The following is a 20,172-nucleotide window of genomic DNA, read 5'->3' on the forward strand; positions in this document are numbered from 1 at the left end:
AAACAATTGTATTTATTTGTACAATTATTTGGAATTGTTTAACTTCCTTCAGACAATACAAATTGGTCCGTTCGCAGCAAAAGTTGCTGGCGTTTTGCGAGTCGTACAAGCTGAATGAAAACAAGAAAGTTAGTTTTGGTCGAAACGCACACACCGACCCGCGACTACCCTAACCGCAGAACGTGAAGCAAATGCTGGCAATTAAAAAAAAAAATGTTAAGAGTACTTATCAACTGTTCACATTTAGTTTTGTGTATTTCACTCTAATCAATTGTTGTTGTCTCGCACAAACAATATTAAATAGTTGATAGGCCAGCGGCTGTGCATTTAGCAACAATAACAAAACATCTGCTGCCATAGCAATTGAATGTGAGAGAGCGAGCGAGAGAGTGATGTTAGGAGCATGCGCTCGCTGCGTTAACATTTGCCCAACAGCTGTTAGGCAGCTGTTATCGATTGGCACGTGGCGCTCCCTGTTAAGCGAGCAGGCAATAACATTTATCGAACGACAACTGTTATCGAACGGCATTTGGCGCGCCAAGTGGGCAAATTCAAATAGTAGGCGTGTAAATTGTAAGGCATTTGGAACGTATGCGAGAACATGCTCAGTATTTAGCGTGTTACACAATCAGTCGCACGAAACAAATGCTTGTCATCAAATATATATATATATATATTTATATACACAACTGAAAAAGTATTGAACAGAACATACAAAATAGAAACTAATCAAGATGTTGCGCATACCAGGCATGCCCCTACTGCCGGGCACTCTCTTCCGTGAAGTAAGTACCAACTAATCAAATATCTTTATCTTTCTTCTCTTTATATCTTATCTGCTTATCTGCTTATCCGACCAATCGATAGGTTAATAAAGTGTACTATCCAAAATCGCAAACGTTGCTCAACTTTCGTGGCATACCGATGCTCAGCGATCGCCAGCATCCGATGCCCGTGGATCCTGCCGGTGCTGTTGTCGACATTAGCTGCCCGCCGGCAACTGCGCATGCGCTATATCCGCCCCGTTCGGGGCCACGCCTACCGCCGTGGCTGGCCTACGACAAGAAGGTGCTCAGCTTTCGCGCCTATTTCAAACAGACACTGCAGGAAAACTTCCACGCCCCGTATATGGTGCGGCATGTGAAAATCTATTACTATCTGGAGGACGGAACGCTCGAGATACACGAACCGAAGGTCGAGAACTCGGGCATTGTGCAGGGCTGTGTTCTGCATCGACAGCGTGTGCCCAAGCCGCCGCCCTGCGAGAACGAATCGCTCTCCATAATCGATCTCAACGTGGATAAGACGGTGCTGATCTTTGATCGCAACTATCACATTGTCGACTGCGATCGCTTCACGCGCAATTTTCTCAACAAGCGCGGCATTGTGGTGCCGGATCCGGTGATGGCCGCCATGTGAGTGGGAATCCATATATAGATATATGTATATATTCATTTGAACCATTTTGCAGCGATCCTGCCGAGGCAGTGCGCAAACGTGGCCAGGCACGCGCCAGCAATCCGCCGGAGAAGCGTCATCCGTTTGCCCAGTTTCTCAAGTACGATCGCCAGATACTCAAGTTCCAAGCCTACTGGGACGATCGCACCGACATGGGCGATGTGCGCAAGCTCGAGGTCTGCTACTATCTGGCGGATGACACCATCGAGGTGAAGGAGGCTCACATACGCAACTCGGGACGCGACGGACCGACCGTCTTTCTCAAGCGCGGACGCTTGCAGCGCGTAAATAATCCCGATCACTGATCACCCGTTCACTCGATCACACTCAATCACTTTCTTCGCAGGAGTTCGATGGGATGCTGTTGCCGGGCCAGCAGACGCCCGTGACGCTGCTGAATGTGCTCGGCTCCTCCCGGAATGTGCGCTACTGCATCGATCCGCTCAATCTGGGCAGCAAGGAGATTCTATATTATAGTCAACGCGATTTGCAAATCGGCAGCGTGCTCAACGTATACGGCCGGGCGGTGGTCATCACCGACATGGATCCGTTTACCAAGCAATATTATCGAGATCATTACGGTATCGCTGAGTTTACGCCAATTCCGATGCCGACCCGATCGGATGTGTGCAAGCCGTACGACAAGTCTGGACGCATGCTGCCGCCGTTTAATGGCTGGGGCAGCTATGAGGACTCCGCCGGTAATTGCATGTCCATTGTGATCAAGCGGCCCAAAACGGATTTCCGGAAATTCATCAAATTCGATCGCTATGTGCTGCGCTTCGGCGCCAAGATGCTCTCCACCATACGGGAGAACTGCGAACGGATTTTCGTGATCAGCTACTATATGAGCGACGATACCATGCAGGTGCAAGAGATAGCGGTGCGCAATTCCGGTTTCCTGGGCGGCGTATTCATGAAACGGACGCGTGTCCTCATGCCCGGCCAGGAGAAGTTCTCGTGCAAACAGCCGCAGTATTATAGGCCGTGCAATTTCTTTATTGGCGGCACCATGTCCATCAAGGATTTCATTTTCCATCTGGTATCCGCAGATGAGTTCACATTGATGTACATGGAACATCATCCGGAACAGTTTCCACACTGCAACATCGAGCTCATCCTGGAGAAGGTGCGTAAGGCCCTGGAGCCGCGCATGGCACAGTTTGTCTCAACCTGTGTGCCCGACTGCACGGATCTGGAGAAGAAAATGGAGAAGCGCACCGTTTTCGTGTCATTCGAGAGCCTGAAGGGCGCCTTGGTTGCACTGATGGGCAACACGATCAGCGATCATGAGATCATCTCGCTGTGCCGTCACTTTTCCGGGGAACAGGCGCCGCCGAATGCTTGCGCCCGGGACAAGGTGCGTGCCTCGGCCCATTTGGAGATCAAGCGTTCGCTGTGGAATGGCCGGGATGAGCTGATGGAGCACTTCCATCACATCAATCCGACCAATAAGCCATTCCTGCCGGAGGCCCAGGTGCGCTCCACGCTGCGCGGTTTTCGCATGCCCTTCACCCTCGAGCTGATCGATAACATATTGTCTGTGCTGAATCGCAACGATTGCGATGATATCGAAGTGTGCGACCTGATGAACTTCATCGATGTATCCTGCACCAAGGGCTGCGATATGCCGCCCATCAACTATGCCTTCGAGCTGTGCCCCAAGCTGCCATTCCAGTACAAGGGACGCGTTGTGGACTTTGGCTGCTTCCTCAAAGCCCTCAATCTGCCCCTCAACCTGCCCAGCAGCAATGCCCAGCCGACCAATATGATCGGCGATGCCCGAATATTGCCACCCTCAGACATAGCCGATTGTTGAACCGATCTTCGATCCTCGATCCGTGATCCTTGATCCTTGTTCTGTGATCCTCGATCTCTGATCCTCGATCAACACGCTGCTCAGTGAAGGGAGGCCGACTAATGTGTTCTCGTCTCAATTTAATATGTTATGCAGTTACACATTCCAGCTATAGTCGTAGTTAGATCGAAATTTCTTGTGCCACATGCATCGACTTTAGCGGACAATCTCAGACATTAGGAACTATCGTGGTGTAGCGTACGTAGAATATACCCAGAGAAAACACAAGCATCAGACGTCCAAATATATTTTAAATACCGACAAAAAAAAAAACAATATGTAAAAACAAATTAATAAAAGCGTATAGAAGTTAGAATTTAAGCATCTATCGTTGTGAACTCCCTTGGAATATTACTCCACACGAAATCCTGAGCGGAAATGCCTGGCCAATAGGCTAGAGGTTAAATACTGCCATGATCTTAAGGTAGGCTATCTTAGTCCTCCAAATGAAATGCTTTCTTACGAATTCCTCAGCTAATCATCTTTGCTTTGTAGTTTTCAGTTCAAATACCTCGATCCATAACTGGGCAATGCCTAGTCGGAGCTGCGGTTTAGGCCATTCCTAGCAGGTAAACATTCTTTCTACGTTTCCAAGAAACTACGCATGAAAACCTTTCCTCAATGGTGACTACCAAAGTTAAACCACTTGCCTTTAAATCTTTTAGCTACTTTGGGTAACATCCTTTTTCCATATTCCTAAGGAATAAGCTTGGGAGAAAGCGCTCTTCAGTTATTGATGATAGGAAATCTTTGGCTAGGCAATCGGGTAAGTCTTATGCTGTACTTAGTTGGGCATAACCAGCCTGTCCTAAGATCCTAAGGCTTTAGGGTATCTGTAGTGGTCCTGTTTGTATAATCCTAGCTCATTCTCTCGACGACCCATATCTAATATGACTCAGGGTAGAAGTCTCCACGAGCCTACTCAAGCCCCTTCCCAGTTCCGTAAATAATTCGCTTTGCAAATTGGGTTTTGCAATAAAAAAAAACTAGGATATTTTAATTAAATAATAGCTTACAATACGAAAAATTGTCGCATATCAAGGGGGGCAGGATGGGGAGAATCCATTTGATGTTGTCAAAAATGCAGCTAGTCGTATTTTTTTCTTTAGCCATAATGTGTTTAAAAGCTATTAAACATTTATTACTTTTACATCAGTTTATGCTTAAGAAATGTCGGAAAGAGTTAAGAGTTAAAGTTGTTTTTTTTTTTTTTTTTTTTTTTTTTTGTTTGCTTTTGCCTTGCCCCAAAGTGGATTTGAATTTTCATTGTTTAGTTAGATAAGTTAGCAACTTGTCTTAATTATTTCGGGTATATATATATATATTTATTGAAAGCCAAATGAGTTTACAAAAATTTTACTGAATAACTGTTTAAATTAAAATTGGTCGCATATACACATATATATATATTTTTTTTTAGTTTTCATTGCGATTGGCTTAAGTACTGCACTTAAAATTAATTAAACATTTAAAACAGATTAAAAAAAAAAAAAAGAATTTGGTTTATCAAAAGTGAAAAATCAAAAATCATACCGTGAGATGTGCTAAACTAAAGGATATCCAGATAAAATATATAAATGAAATAATAGTAGAAAAGAACAAAAAAAAAAAAGTACACTACAATTGAAAGCCGAAGGTGATTATTTATATTGTTGCTCTTGCTCTTGTTGTTGTTGTAGCTGCTGCAGTTTGTGTTATTTATTTATATTTTTTTTTTTTTGGGGAAAATGTTAATCAGCGCCATATTATTTACTATATCGAGTATGTGCATTTAATTTAAATTTAAATTTTGTGTTTATTGTTACAAATGGGTATATAGGATAATGCAAATGTGATTACAATCGAAATGTAGTGAAGTCGTGAGATTAGGCGATTCATCATCAAAGTTAAGCGGGCCCCCAAAAGTTGTTTCGCTGGGCTGGACAGTTGTTGTTGTTCTTGTTGTTGCATCGTGTCAACTCGTTACTCGTTGCTCGTCACTGGCTACTCGTCACACGTCGCTTGCAACTCGTTACTAGCTACTTGCTACTCGTTACTCGCTACTTGTCACCCACTTGTCGTTAGTCGCTACTCGTCCCTCGCTACATGTCACTCACTACGCGTTACTCGCAATTCGTCACTCGCCACTTGCCACTCGCTACTTGCAACTCGCTAAATGTCACTAGCTACTTGCTACTCGGTACTCGCCACTCGTCACTGATTTGATTTGCTTGTCCTGCCATTCCGAACCATGCGCTTTTACAATTTTGGCTAACCCCTAATCCACAAACTGATGCTGCTGCTGCTGCTTAGATCTCATCGATATCTATCTCGTCGCCATCCTCTTCGTCCATGGCGTTCTTCTTGTTGACAGCGGCAACGGCGGCACTGACAGCGGCTACCTTAAGGGGTTCGACCCGAGCACGATCATCATATTCGATTTCCACATCCGAATCACCGCCAGCATTATTGTCCTCGTCAGACGAGGAGTCCTCCTCCTCGGCATCCTTGAGCCATTGGACAAACGGTTCCACTCTCTCGTGTATTTCGGTCGCAATCTTCTTCGAAACATGACGCTTGCTCACCTTTTGGGCCCATTCCAGTATCACCTTCTCGTCGAGTATGTCCAAGTCATAAAAGATCTTAAAGATGCCGGCCACCTTGCTCATCAGCGTGTTAGCATGCAGCTCCACGGTCTGCTCGATGCCGCCAATCAGATAGCGCTGACCCTTCGGATTGTTATGGGTGAAGCGCAGCAGTAGAATGCGATTCTTGCGCACATCGTGTATGATGTTCTCCGTGAAGAGCAGTTCGGCCAGCACCAGCGGCGCCTTGTTCACAATATCCAATCGCTCGGCCTCAATCAGCAGCTCCTTGTGCGTGGGCACATCATCCAGCTGCTTATTGTCGCGCTTGTTCTTCACCAGCTCATAGAAGATGTCGATACGTTCCTTTTCTGTCTTGTCGTAGTCATCCGAAATGGTCATACCCTTTGCGCCATCGGTCAGGTCCTGCAAACGTGCACGGATCGCTTCCTGTAAATGCAAAAACAAATGTTGAAATACAAACGAAATTCCATGTTAACTACAACAGTCTCTCGCCAATAGAAACACACACACGGTAAAAGGCATGTTAACAAGCTGTTAAGCAAAGATTATTAGATTCAAATTAGCCCCTTTGTACTCATATACGAGTATGTCATACAAATTTTACTTACGTTAATATAGCATAATTAAAGCAGCTTTAGAAACTGCAAGAATAAAAACAAATAGCAAGCTGACAAACAGCTATTGCTAATTGATAACAGAAATGTGATACCAGCCAAGTTTAAGCTGGTATTATATCTGTTAATGCTAAAATACTTTTATGTTTAGCTGATATTACAGCTGTTAATGCTACATAATTTTCATGTTAAGCGTGTATTGCAGCTGTTAGTGCTAAAATACTGTTATGTTAAGGTCGCATACACTGTTAGGCAATCCCTTTGCGCTGTTAAGCTGTTAACTGTTAAGCAACTCTTAATGATAGGCAATGTTAACAGAATGTTTATTTTGGTTAGACTGAGCTTTATCTATGTGGTTAATTTTAGTCGAAGCCCATAGCTCACCTTGGAAACATCAACGCTCCAGCCGCCATCGTCATCGTCCTCGGTAATGCTCTTCTCCGGTATGGCGGCGCTGATCTCGGCCTCGGTCTGGCTGGCATGATTGGTGCCATTGCCGCCATCTGATTCGCCGCCGGAATTGTTGGCCATTGAGTTGTTGGACATGGAACCATCAGAATTCTCGTTCTTCTGCTTCTGGACACGCTTGGAACGCTTGCCCTCGGTCAGGGAGGAGCCCTGTGCGGCCGGATTCAATGATGGTGGATTCTTCACAATGTACGTGTTGACTTTATGGTTGACCTTGAGCAGACCATGAAAGCCACAGGCCTTGCACGATTGCGAGATGGTCTGGTTCTTGGCCGAGACGGTCAAATTGGTCTCCGGATTATCGCATTCGGGACACAGCACAAATTTGCGTATGAAGCCATCGAGCAGATCCTGCAGCTTGTTAACATCATGCGACCCATTCACAATGAAACGTTCGTTCTGCGATTCAAAAGGAAAACATATGTTAATATGAAATTATATAAGGGTAAATTAGCTAGGACTAAGGTGGAAGCTACTTATCGATGCATGGAAACGAGAAAATGGGTGGAAAGCAATTGAGTGTGATATGTAATAGGATCGGTTTGTTGTACCTTATGATCGAACTGCGTTTGGGCGCCCAGTTCACAGCCAAAGTACTTGGTCGGATAGGTGGCCGGGCGGCCGATGGCGCGCGCCACTTCGGCCATGTTGACCAGGACCGTTTTGATGCCGTTGCCCTTGCCCTCGACCTTGGCCTGTAGACGCGGCATCTTGTAGCGATAGAAGATGTCCGTTACGCTGCGGTTCACATTGACGGTCGCCATTTTGCAGCTGTACAGTTAATGCCTTTTCCGGTTCCGTTGATGCTTGTTGCCTGATTTGATTTGATTGGTTTTGTTTTGATTTTGTTGTTTCTATGTTTTCCTCCTCCAGTTGACTTTAACCGTGGATGGATGTGTGTGTGCTGGCGGCGATTGGGAGAGGGTTAGGTTAAGGGGGGCGGGGGATACTCTTTCAGCGATCCGGGAGTGAAAGGATCGATCGGTTAATTCCAATTGTCTATGGTGGTTTGTGCGGCTGGCAGCGCCAATTTGTTGACTTTAGCGGCTAACTTGCAGTTGCTTTGCGCCTCGTTTCCGTTCATTAAATTTGCTTTTGGCTCAACCTGCTCTTCTTTTGGATCGCTTTGATCTCTGTCTCTCTATCTCTCTCGCTCTTTCCCTCTCTCTCTCTCTCTTTCTCTCTCTCTTTTCTCTCTCTCTCTATCTATCTCTCTCTATCACTGAAACGGGGACGAGTCTTATAGAGAATCAGCTAGTTGTTGTGGTTATGCTTGCTGCTGTTGGCTGTTGCCGCCAATTCCGTTTCCGCTTCGGATTTCGACTGCAAATTCACTTCCACTGGGCATCGACTCGTGCATCCAAAACGTGGGCAACACAGTTAGCAGTTTTTTCTGTATGTTTTGTTTATGATTTGGGAACCTCTTTGTATAGAGTTTCTCTGGGTTTCCAGTCTTCCTCCACTCCTCCACGTCTCTAAGCGGATTTGGATTTGTGGTTTTTTTTTTGCCTATGTTTTTATCTTAATGTTTTTTTTTTTTTTTTTTGTTTTCTGTATAGTTGTGATTCTTTCTGCCGTCTCCTATCCCCTTCTATTCGTTTGTAGTGCGGGCTTTACTGTATAGTATATGCTGTCTATATATCTGGCATAGTCTTAGCTATTGGTGTTTTTTTTTTTGTTGGTTTTTTTTTGTTTTTGATTTTTTTGGATTTTTGTGTTTTTTTTTTTTGTTGTATGTTTAATAAAAAACTATTGGAACGGTACAATGGTTGGCTCACGTGTACCTGAACGGCTGTAACTTCCGATGTCTGTTACTTGAAGTCCTGCAAAATGCAGAAAATACCATCGATTAGTGTGATAAGAGCTGTAACAGTGTTTAACAGCTTAAGCTGTTAGCTTATCAGATTTAAGCTAACATTTGGAGCACCAGCTGTTAGTGCGCAACAGTTTAATGTTAACAGTACAGTACACAAACTGTAGTTAACAGCGCTGATGTTAAGTGGGAGCACAAAATAACATATGTTAAGTTAATTTCAATATGCGACAACAAATATTAACACTATGGCTATGTTATCTGTAGTTTAACATGATTATGTTAACTGAAGCTTTAGATGATTCACGCTAAGACTAAATTCATAAGCCGGCCTGGGCTGCGTATCCCGGCTCCCTTAGGCAACTTATTTATCGTGAACTAAAACGTTTAAGTATATTTACGTTTAGTATAGAGAGGCGAATGGACTGTAGCTAACAGCAATGTGTTTTACAGACAAGACAAATGTTAAGGCGCGTGTTAAATTAGTTTTAAAGCTGTCTTCCAGCTTATGTTAAATGCATTTCTCATTAATATGGCGAAGTGTGACTTGCAACAGACAAGCGCTGTAAAAACGCAATGTTAGGTGAATTTCAACTTGATTTATATGCTAATTTCAGGCATAATTGCGTGCTTAAAGTGTTCAAGGCAAACACACACGCACAGATACAGCTACTAATCAATAGCAGCTGCGCGTCCTGTGTGCACGTGTGACCTATTTCACAGAGCCGTGACCGCCAAGCGTAATTAGATGGGACATACTTACTATATAGTATAATATAGACTATAGCTTACCGATGACTTATAGTTCGCCTCTTTGAATTCATGCACAGTTCGAAGCCTTTACTCCGTTTTTGTGGAATTGGAGGTGCGCCTTTTTTTGCTGGTGTTTCTGCAAATATTCAAAGAAAATCGATTAGTATATGAAGGCAGATGTGTCTAATACAAGAAGCTGGATCGATCAGAATGTAAGATGCATGTATATATATTTATATATATATATATATATATATATATACTTGGTGTCGACCTGTTGGCTTACCCACATAGGTATACAGTTAGGCCAGCTTTCGGAACGGTGCATAGCAAGTAAACATTGGTAACCCACTTCGACACAAATAAGGACACTGGACAACTGGACAAATCGCAATTGTTGCTGTTTGCTGATTGAATCTTGCTTGATCTTCGATTTGTTTGGATGTTGGTGGGATTGTTATAGGTTGGGGGGGGGGGATGGATGATGTTAGGGGCTAGAACGATCGATCGGTTGCTCGCTCTTACGCCAGCCTTTCAATGCCGCCTCATCGAGAGCTTAACGAACTGCTAGCATCGGCTCCCTCTTCTTCTTTTTATACGCAGTAATTTTGAAGCAAAGCTTAACCAAAAGTTAGACCACATCAAAAATATTGTTAACGCTTCGCTATCTAGTCGAAATGTATATAAATAAATATATATATATATATATATATGGCTATATATATATATATAAATATATATATATATATAAATATATATATATATATGTTTTATATATAATAATATTTGAATAAAGTTATCTTGATTTCACGGCCAATTTGAATTGCATTTGCATTTGCATTTCTTGTTCATCAACGGGCAAGAGAGACAGAGAGAAGTATGTGCCAGTCACTGCAAGTTTGAGATTTACACTGAGAATTTCGCTGTTTATATATCGAATAATTTCAAAATTGAATGCCTGGAATGAGTTTTCTATAGCTGCTACTCTCAACCAAGCCTCTTAATGACAGCTTTGTCAAAAATCTGATTATTTCTTACAAAAATAAAATGAAAACACAGTGCCTAATCGATTCAACGGCAAAAATGTTCCTACTCCAAAAAAAAAATAGAAATATAAAATATATACATTTCACCTCTCAAATGCACATGGTTAAAATATACAAGTGTTTATACTTGCAGAGAATAGTTAATTTTATATCGAGAAAGTTGAAATTGCTCAACTAAACGCGGAGCTATTCGATCAGCCAGACACAGGCGAGTCGAATTAACAGCAAATGTTACACTGGATCTTCCATATGTGAACTTAACAGCAGCATAGTTGCATTCCTTAACTATTCTGTTATTTGAGCAATAGCAATCTTTCGCTATGTTAATTAACAGTTAACGAAACTAAAATTGTTTCAATTGATATCACTTTACCAACTTCTTTGGACTATTTCCACAGTTGAACAATATTTGAAAAATTTGTTAGTTTTGAAATTCCAAAACAGCTCAACAGTAGCCGAGACGCGCTCTTTAACTACTCTGTTAGCCGATTATTGAAGAACTGATTGAAGCAACTAAGCAACGAAGAAGAGTGCAACACGAGCAAGAACGGAAACTCACCACAGAGCTGCTCGGCTCTCTCGCTCTATGTAAATGTAGGAGTCGGGGAGGGTGTGGGTGTTGGGTGGTTGAGTGGTTGGTGGAAAAGGGTTTCAACTGTTGTGTGTTGAAAAACTGTGAACTCACCGCTGAGGCTGAGGTCATAGGTAATGGCCACAGTATGTCGCTGGATGGTTAAATCGCACAGCATATGATGCAGCTCGCTTTTATGATTCGTTGTCACGAGCAGGAGCTGAACGAGCGCGGCCAGAAATTGCAATGGCAATGGCAACGTCCACGTCAACGTCAACGACAACTTCGATTGCTTGGGCGGCGTCAGGTTGATGTCGTTTACCCAGGCAGTTGGCACACACACCACAGTGGCTAACAGGATCTTTTTCTTGTTAACAGTTCTGTTTGCACTCTCTGCAAATCTGTTAATGTTATTCTTGCAGTTACAGTGGGTCACACTGTTACTGGCACGATTACGGTTACGGTAACGGTTATGTTTACGTTTACGGTTACTGTTATTACTGCTGTTATTGTTGCTGTTGGCTGCAATTGTTTTCGTTATGTTCTGTTTTTGATATGCCAGCGATTTGAAGTTGTTGGTTATTTGTATGCAATTGGTATCGTTATCGTTATCGATGTTGTTATCGGTATCGGTATCGGTATCGTCACGTTGCAAGCGACACGTTGACATCAACGTTAGATCGGTCCGACGGGGCAACACGAAATTAGGAAAATAACAACGATAAAGAGTAGTTGGCATTAATGGACAAAATAAATAACACCAAGATTCAACACACGTGTCAAAGCGTGTGCCAATGGTGGGAAAGAGACAACAAACAACGAAAAAAAAAAAAAAAAACACGACAAAGTGTTTTGTGTGTGTGTGTGTGCGCGTGTGTGTGTGCGCGCGAGCGAATGCGAGGCCCCGAGTTCGACCTCGACCTGAACAATACCCTTTAATCGATCTGAACGATCAATTCTGTTGTTGTTGCTGTAGTTCTTTTAGTTCTTGAAGGATGCTGTTGTGCTGCTGCTGCTGCTGCTGCTGCCGCTTCGTCGATATCGATAAATTGGTTTATCGTTATGCGTTTCATCGATGGTTTTTTGATAATTCGCGCCGTGTGTCCCGTGTGTTTTACTCTTAACTGTGTATTTTCTGCTCTTCTGCTGATTTATTGGACCAAATTTGGTGTGTCACATTTGAAAAACTATATATATAATAAATGATGCTATGCAATTGAATTGATTGGAAAAAATATGAAAACTCAATGTAAACCAAACCAAAATCGAAACTCAAATACATATGGCATATACATATATCTGGCAAACGCACACACAAACACACACATGTATATATATATATATATATATATATATTAAATGAAAGGCAGCAACAATTACAACAACAACAGCTAGGACTCCATTTCACACACACACACACACACACACACAGCTAGTCGCTCGAAAAATCCAATAATTACAATGCCAATTGGCACGGACAACGGTCTTTATTTCTCTTGTGCCAAATTTTCGACTACGTCTATTTGGGGGCGTGGCGATTAGATATATATATATAATATATAATTGTTGCAGCTGCTTTAAATACAATTTTATGCTGGTTTTCCCAGACAAAATGCGTGGAAAATTTTTCACGTAACGCGAACAAGTTGTGGGAAAAGAAAAGTCGAAAACTTGCTCGATGGGCTTAACGCTGACGAATAAACTGGCTGACTGACTGACTGACTGACTGTTGACTCGGCGATGCTGAGAGAGCACAAGTCCTGCAAGTGCCTGTCACTGTGTGTGTGTGTGTGTGTGACATGCTCCTGGCGGGGATGGAACATAGCACACACGAGCAGCAGCAGCAGCTCCGGCTTGACTGCGCATGTGCCATGGCCCTGCAACAACAAAACAGATGTTTGAAAGAAACCCACCAACCCACCACCTGCCCACACACACACACACACTAAAATTAAATGCAACTCTGCGGCGCATTTGAGGTCAATTTAAGCATATGTTAGGCGCCAGCGAAGCGACGTATTTGCAAATTATGTTTTTTTTTTCCAATTTGTTTTTGTTTTTTTTTTGGGTCAGCCGCAAAGTAGGCAGCAACAAAACGCTCAAGAAAACAAACGAAAAATAGCCGAAATGTCAGCAGCAGAAACAATAACAGCGCAACAACAGCGTAACTGCAGGTCACGCAATGTGCAACGTGACGAACTGAGAGAGACAGAGAGAGCGCGAGAGAGAGTGAGTGAGAGGGGCGGGGAGGGGGAGTGAGAGCAAAAGAGCGTGGGCGCACGCAATGTAAACTGCAAAAGACGTGCGTGCGTGCAAGCGAGAACGAAAGCCTCAGCAACAGCAACAGCGAAAGCTGCTGTTGCTGCACTCTGAACAGCTGCGAGCGAGAGAGAGAGAGAGAGAGGGAGACGGCAGGCGATAAAACGTGACTGCGCTGCTGGCTGCTGCTGCTGCACTGTAAACAGCTGAGAGCAAGAGAGCAGCATTTCTGTGGAAGCTGAGCGTGTCACTTGCAGTACAAATAAATGAACTGGAGCTGAACTTGCAATTGGCAGGCACTGCTCAACCCTTGTATACCCTGGAAACACGCGCACGCAAGTAATCAATAGTATTATTTTGCATGATTTATGAATTGCTATGAATTGATTTTGGGAGAGTCGAAATGTAAGAAATGCTTTTGAATGAAAATATGTGACAAATTTGAACATAAGTTAATTGAAATTTTGCTAAATGCAAATCTATAAACTTATATAAATATTAGGATAATATACTATCATTATATCTTCTAAAATTCTAAACGCGGGCCACTGGTTTGAACCGGCAACTGAACCAGCGATTTCTCTTTGCTAACAAACAAATACTGAGACGCACAAATAGTTATGTATATTAATTTCTGGAATGATTTAACGTAGTTTATCTTCATAATTTGGTAGAAACTTGCCTGAAAAAATATCTTCAATCGATTTATGGGCTCTTCTCTTTGCATTTTAAGCTAATTGTTGTTGTTTAATTTGAAGTCTTAAGTCTTCACAAATTCGCAGTCAATTATGAACAATTTAGGGATTTTTGTCGAAATCTCAGAAATTCTAAAGAGATTTGTTTAAAAACTTTAGTTTGAAATGCGTCAATGGGCAATTAAATTAAAGAAATTTGTTAAAGGGATTCCCATTTGGGGCATCAATAGACAAGACTTTAATGAAGCACAAGTAACTAGGGGGGGGGGGGGGGGGGGGGGGCTCTCTCTTTGCCACGCGTTGCCCTTTAACTATGTATTGAATAAGCATGAAGAGTCTTTTGCTTTTTATTTCTCTTCATTTCTAGAATCGCATGACAAATGCAATTTGCGATGGCAAAATAAATTTACACACGTATAATATACAGCTTTTATGTGTAACTATATCTATATATGTATATGTATATGTATATGTATATGTATATATATATAAATATATATGTATATATGATTGTGCACATTAATGAGCAATTGTTGGAGCAGATTTCTCGTTATCGCGCGTTTCTTTTTGCGAGATTGAAGGCGAATCGTGTATCGTATATATTCAATTAAAATGAAATCAAAGATACTTAATTATATTGCCTTACAGAATTTCACGGAAATCAATTAATTTTCCTTAACAAGTGCAAATGCAACAACAAGAAGAAGAAGCAGCATCATCCACGGCGAATGCAACCCCAGTCGCATAATTCGAGAAAATCTTTGCGGATTTACGTCGACAAATGTGGCTGGGGGTTCGTTTTGCGTAAACAGATGTCGCTGCGTGGGCAGGAGGGGGAAGGTGAGAGGGGGAAGGTTGCCGCGTGCCTCGCCTTTTCCTTTTTTTTTTTTTTTTTTTTTTTAGCAGCAACAACAACAACAAACGTTAGGTAAGTGCGTCAATAAAATATGTTGCACAACGTGACAACGCAACAAAACGTTGCCAGAAGCTACGAAGAAAAAGTAGCTTTAAATAGGTTTTAAATTATCCAAAACTCTTGAGTTTACAGCGAAAAAGTAGCTAGAAATCGCTTTAAAATGATCAATTATTCTTAAAGACACAAAGAAAAAGTAGCTAGAAATAGCTCCAAAAATACAACTAGAAATAGCTTTAAAATGATCCAAAATTCTTAGAATGAAAAAGTAGCCAGAAATAGCTTTAAAATATCTTCAAAGATTTAGTTGCAAAACAACTAAATCTAGCTTTAAACAAGCCGACAAGGGAATACCCTAAATACTCTTCTACCAACAATCAATAGTTATAAAAGAAAAATGACTTGATTTGATTTCAATTTAGTAGCTACATGTCAAGTTTTGTGAATCCAGCACAGATTTGCTCAGAAATCACGTTATCGATAACGATTTTTATCGATTGCTCGCAAATGTAGCAAGTTATCGACTAAGGGAAACCAACTCGTACTCAACTAAGTCTCTAGCTCTCTCATAGTTTCTGAGATCCTTGCATTCAAACATTCGAACGGACAAGTAGAGGGATAGACTAATAGACGGCCTGGATCGACTCGTCTATTCCTGCTGATCAGGAATATAGTATATATGCTTCCCTTCTTTGCACAAATACAGTGAACCCTTCTTTTTTTACGCATTTCCATTGGGTTGAGGCTATAAAAACTAGGAAAAATAAGGCGTCTCGCTGAACGCGACAAAGAAACAAAGGGAGGGGCAGCAACTTGAACAACAAGTGGCACAGCCTGTTAACTGGCAACAGAAAGTGAAAGACATAAACACAATTGAAATGCCTCAAGGTGTACCGTGAAACCTGGCTAAAGCAAACGTCTACATTTCTGTGCCTTTTTTTTGTGGCCAAGGGGAATTGTAAGCTTGAAATAAAACGAATTTACGTTCTTTCATAACTATTCAAAAAATCAAAATAAAAACGTTTTCAACCGATTTCTCTAGTAACTAGTATGTTATATAAAGTACATAAGATATTGCCTAGCACAGTGAAACTCGTAAATGCAAAAATCTTTACACAGGATAGACTACTGAGCCTATGGCAGCAATAATATTACGATACTTATAATATCCTCTGCCCTCCAACAATTATCGCAACGCTACAAGTTGATTTCATGTCAATTTGCTGATCTGTCCGTTGTTAGAGGCTCTACTGTATTTAAACGCAGGCAGTTTGTTAATTGTCCGTTCTGGTGCTCTGCGCATTTAGGTTGGTTTCACTGTGCGAACACAAGAAATGCCGAATAGATCGCAAGCGAATGCGACCTAGAGCGAGGGATTTGCAGTCGAAAACTGTGGCATGTGCTGATGATACCCTCGGCGCGGCGCGTGCTGTGCGGGGCTGTTCGACCAATGCCATAAACTGGTTTTTTTTTTTCTTCTTCACTTTTATCAGTGCTTTTGTTATTGTTTTGAGTGCGCGCTTGCAAAATGGCAAACAAGAAACAGAAGACGAAAAAAAAAAACCCACAAAGCGAAATAAACAAAAACAAGTTGGATTTGAAGTACCCAAGTACTGCTGAACTACATAGATATCCTGTACGAAATAGAGTTTCACGAAGCATACAAAATAAACAAACAATAGCATCTCTATCGAAAGTGCATGACTAGTAGATACTCTAGACTCCATATGACATTCAGATATGCACATCTGTAATATATTCTAGATCAAATCCGATATAAATTAGTTTCAAGTCAGCCAGATCTGTATTCATGCAATTTTAATGGGTATTAAAGCCAAAATAGTCTGCTATAAAATTCAAATGGAATTGGTAGCCAAACTGGCCATTTAGAAGGGTGCCGCGGCATGGCGAGGGTGTGGGAGGAGGGGGCGAGGGGACAGGGCCATTTCGAGCAAAATATAATAATAACAATTGCGGTTGGTTCCACTCCGAACATACGATTAACAGCGCGCTGTTAATTAACAGTAGCAAAAAAAATGTATGTCTGTGTGTGTGTGTGTGTCAATCGGTTACGGCATGCGAACATTAAGCTTAACAGACTACAACAACAGTAACACACACGCACACACACATATATATATATATATATAGAGAGAGACAGGCCTGTGTGCGTGTGTGGGAGAAGAAATGAAAGAAATGTACACGTCGCATGATAATGATGTTCACGTTCATGATCTTCAATTGCGTAGGCGATGCGCAAGAAAAGACTGGAACATTTTTCTATTATTGTTGCTGGAAAATGCCACAGATTTCGTTTGGCTCATTAAACAGAAAATATATATGTACATATAAAAGAAAATTTGTAAAACAAATATGAAAGAGGCTTTCTAATTAAAATGAAATAAAGCCTGCAAGTGCAGCACACACGCCCACACACACACACACACACACACACGCACACAGTTGATGTTTATAAATAGTTCCAGCATATGCCAAGGCGAATAAAAACCTTGAGCCATGCGATCGAGATAAATATATATAAGCAAATAGTTCCGATTACGGAATCAAGTGCAGTATACAGATAAACATATGTTATATATATATATATGGAAAATTCCAGGTATAAGCATCTGATAGTCGTATGCTTGTACTATAAAGTAAATAGGGTTTGAATCAATTTAAATTCGCCATAAATTGACTTTTGTTCGGGCAACAAAAGGAGGAGGCAGCTGTCATAAGTAAAGAGCCCAGATTAAGGCGAAGCTACAGTGATGGCAAAACTAGTAGGTATGCCTCTTAGCAGTTTATAAGATTCAAAAAGGAATTCCATTTCGTTGTAATTTATATATATAGATATTAATCATTTTTTGATTAGCAATTAAAACTTAAAGACAATACTTTGTTTTGGGCCCTGCTTGATCCTGATTGACACTTTGCTCCGTTAGCTGGTCTAAGCAAGCCCTTAGCAGAGGACGTGCCTGTTCAGACAGACTTGCATAACTTAATTTACTATACTTGGCTTAACAATATAATAGTCGGTATTAATAATAGTATATGGATGTGTGTGTATATATACATGCATCTCGTGTGCTGGGGCCAATTGAAGGTACTTACCACTTAATCTTTCAAAAGTCATATAAGATATTATGTTTCCCCTGCTTGGGGTGCGCAATGCAATCTCACGAATTAGATAAGGAAGTGTATGAAGAAAATCTTCTCTCCTCTCAACACACGTTTCAAATTCTCAACGTTTCGATTTGAGGCTTTTGGGTCTCTCTGTCTCTCTCTCTCTCTTTCGTCCACACAGATGCCTGCTCGCTTTTGTTTTGATTGGGTTCGATGATATATAAAAATATATATACGATGATATATATATATATATTGAAAGGTTTATATATGCTGGTTAAACGTTATTGTTTATTGTGCCTTTGTTTTTCTTCTTTCTTTTTTTTTGCCACGTGAGAATTTTCCGCAACTGTAAATAATCGGTTCGCGTTTTGCGATGGCCGCTGGCAGCGCTAAACCACGCGAATTGCTTTTGGTTAATTGTTGTTGTTTGCTTGTGCAGCTGCTGCAAAGACTCTGCAATGAAATTGAAATATATGTATATTATATACTTGTTTGTTTACGCTCATCAAAATCAAAATCAAAATACAACAACAAATATTTTCGACTGCATTGCAATTAATGATGCAAAAATGCTAAACAATATGCAAATGTTAATGGCCAAATGTTAATGCCCAATACAACAGGGGGCATTCCTCAGCTGTTAACTTGCTGTTGTCTTTCTTTCAGTGTGCGTGCGCGAGTTTGCGCATGTGAGTGTGTGTATGTGTGTGACTCGATCAATTTGTTGTTGTTGTTGCTTTACGAACAACGAAATGAAACGAAACGTGCGCAGTAAACTAAAAATATAAAAACGTTTGGGATATTCCTCTACGAAATAATACTTAAAAACGGTTTGCAAAATCACGCACACATACATAGACAAAACGGCAATATTTATGCGTGTGTTTCGTGTATTTGCGAAATTATTATTGACTCGTTATCTTTACAGATAGTTCACTTGCCACTTGCTTAGGGGAAAAAGTTAAAAAGTCGACAAGATATATCGCCAACAGTGCACGTAATTTTAATTTGTAGTGCACACACACACACACACACACACACATACACTCACTAGCGCACACACACATGTGCATGCACAACGAAAGCAGCCACGCCATTTAACCTTTTATTTTTTTGAGGTTGTGTCTGCCACTCTGCATTCATATTTTTACCTTTGTTTATATATCGCAAACAAATACAGATCTTCAATACAATGATTGCATAGAACGTTGGCTTTTATATACGGGTTTATAATGCGAATTGCAACTGATTTTCCACGGAGATACGACGACAAACTGCTGTGCACTATTAGTGATGTACAGAAAGTAACAAACTATCGATAGATCAGTTCAAAAACTTTAGTTTTGAAATCATCGCTTAACATATAACGATGTATCGCATAGGGATCGGCATCAAATGTTGTGTTATTCGATAGCAATCATTAAGAATATTGAAATCAATAGTAATTGTTCAAAAATAGTAAAAAACTACAGTTTATAATTTAACTAGGCATCTTTGGAAGGGATTCTATTTGGTAAACATCAGCAACTTAGTTATCTAGAAGTATGTCGCAAGTTATTTTCAAATGATTCACAATAGACATGTAAGATATCACAAGAGGTAAACATTAATCGAAATGATCATGTACCGATCATGCTCAAGCACTGCGTGCTGTTTGAAATTAATTTAATTTAATATAAATAAATTATATGCGGCAAATGAATGCTAGGGAGAGATAAATCAAAAGGTTTTCGGCAGCATGGCTGCTGCGTCGAGGATCAGCATTGCCCATTGGTCGGGTCGATTGTTATTGTTTTTGCCGCCAGATGATGCAAAGTGTGACCGTGCAAGCGTAGGATATAAATCCTGAGCCTAAGACTCGTTTAGTAAATGCAAACTGATTGTTTATTTACATAGAGTAAGTTTAAAATTACAAATTATAAGCCTAGCCAAAGCGATTATAGCCAAACCCTCTGACTAATTGTAAGCGCCATATGTTCCACCTATAGCTACATTTAGGTATTGCAA

At 41.1% G+C, this 20,172-nt stretch overlaps 4 protein-coding genes across 5 annotated transcripts in view; 1 reads left to right on the plus strand and 3 right to left on the minus strand.

Moving 5' to 3' along the window:
- The window catches only part of Alp12 (Alkaline phosphatase 12), a 6,668-nt gene extending 6,341 nt beyond the window's left edge, over positions 1–327 (minus strand). Inside the window, exon 1 of the mRNA XM_015169609.3 lies at positions 1–327. This exon is cut by the window's left edge and continues 101 nt beyond it. The gene's annotated coding sequence lies outside the window, so the exon portion shown is untranslated.
- Positions 328–625: 298 nt separating this feature from the next.
- On the plus strand, positions 626–3,637 carry Efhc1.1 (EF-hand domain containing 1.1). Its single transcript, XM_002058237.4, has 4 exons — positions 626–785; positions 868–1,415; positions 1,472–1,742; positions 1,805–3,637. The coding sequence occupies exons 1-4, from the start codon at positions 735–737 to the stop codon at positions 3,275–3,277; spliced, it is 2,343 nt and encodes a 780-aa protein (XP_002058273.1). The 5' UTR covers positions 626–734; the 3' UTR covers positions 3,278–3,637.
- Positions 3,638–4,512: 875 nt separating this feature from the next.
- On the minus strand, positions 4,513–8,551 carry eIF5 (eukaryotic translation initiation factor 5). Its single transcript, XM_002058236.3, has 3 exons — positions 7,538–8,551; positions 6,903–7,385; positions 4,513–6,330 (listed from the first exon to the last, which is right to left on the minus strand). Exons 1-3 carry the CDS (start codon positions 7,748–7,750, stop codon positions 5,605–5,607), a joined length of 1,422 nt encoding a protein of 473 aa, XP_002058272.1. The 5' UTR covers positions 7,751–8,551; the 3' UTR covers positions 4,513–5,604.
- Positions 8,552–8,703: 152 nt separating this feature from the next.
- LOC6634714 (uncharacterized) lies at positions 8,704–19,478 on the minus strand. 2 transcript variants are annotated; one of them, XM_070208909.1, is made up of 5 exons: positions 19,317–19,478; positions 18,151–18,618; positions 11,284–11,713; positions 9,592–9,688; positions 8,704–8,809 (listed from the first exon to the last, which is right to left on the minus strand). In XM_070208909.1, the coding sequence occupies exons 3-5, from the start codon at positions 11,345–11,347 to the stop codon at positions 8,761–8,763; spliced, it is 210 nt and encodes a 69-aa protein (XP_070065010.1). In that variant the 5' UTR covers positions 11,348–11,713; positions 18,151–18,618; positions 19,317–19,478; the 3' UTR covers positions 8,704–8,760. The 2 variants fall into 2 exon arrangements, with proteins under 2 accessions (XP_070065010.1, XP_032296394.1); XM_032440503.2 differs by lacking the exon at positions 11,284–11,713 and having other exon boundaries at positions 19,317–19,477.
- Positions 19,479–20,172: the final 694 nt, after the last annotated feature.

Source organism: Drosophila virilis, chromosome X (assembly GCF_030788295.1).
Source record: "Drosophila virilis strain 15010-1051.87 chromosome X, Dvir_AGI_RSII-ME, whole genome shotgun sequence".
In the NCBI taxonomy this organism is placed as follows: Eukaryota; Metazoa; Arthropoda; class Insecta; order Diptera; family Drosophilidae; genus Drosophila; species Drosophila virilis.

What these genes read in the sequence shown, in the direction of transcription:
- LOC6634714 (XM_070208909.1), bottom strand. Translation starts at nt 11,347, where the DNA reads ATGCTGTGCGATTTAACCATCCAGCGACATACTGTGGCCATTACCTAT. An exon ending in CTATGACCTCAGCCTCAGCG is followed by an intron (nt 9,689 to 11,283) that starts GTGAGTTCACAG and finishes GAATATTTGCAG; the next exon opens with AAACACCAGCAAAAAAAGGC. An exon ending in AGGCGAACTATAAGTCATCG is followed by an intron (nt 8,810 to 9,591) that starts GTAAGCTATAGT and finishes TGCATTTTGCAG; the next exon opens with GACTTCAAGTAACAGACATC.
- Efhc1.1 (XM_002058237.4), top strand. Translation starts at nt 735, where the DNA reads ATGTTGCGCATACCAGGCATGCCCCTACTGCCGGGCACTCTCTTCCGT. An exon ending in GATCCGGTGATGGCCGCCAT is followed by an intron (nt 1,416 to 1,471) that starts GTGAGTGGGAAT and finishes ACCATTTTGCAG; the next exon opens with CGATCCTGCCGAGGCAGTGC. An exon ending in AGCGCGGACGCTTGCAGCGC is followed by an intron (nt 1,743 to 1,804) that starts GTAAATAATCCC and finishes CTTTCTTCGCAG; the next exon opens with GAGTTCGATGGGATGCTGTT.
- eIF5 (XM_002058236.3), bottom strand. Translation starts at nt 7,750, where the DNA reads ATGGCGACCGTCAATGTGAACCGCAGCGTAACGGACATCTTCTATCGC. An exon ending in AAACGCAGTTCGATCATAAG is followed by an intron (nt 7,386 to 7,537) that starts GTACAACAAACC and finishes TTTGAATCGCAG; the next exon opens with AACGAACGTTTCATTGTGAA. An exon ending in GGAGCGTTGATGTTTCCAAG is followed by an intron (nt 6,331 to 6,902) that starts GTGAGCTATGGG and finishes TTGCATTTACAG; the next exon opens with GAAGCGATCCGTGCACGTTT.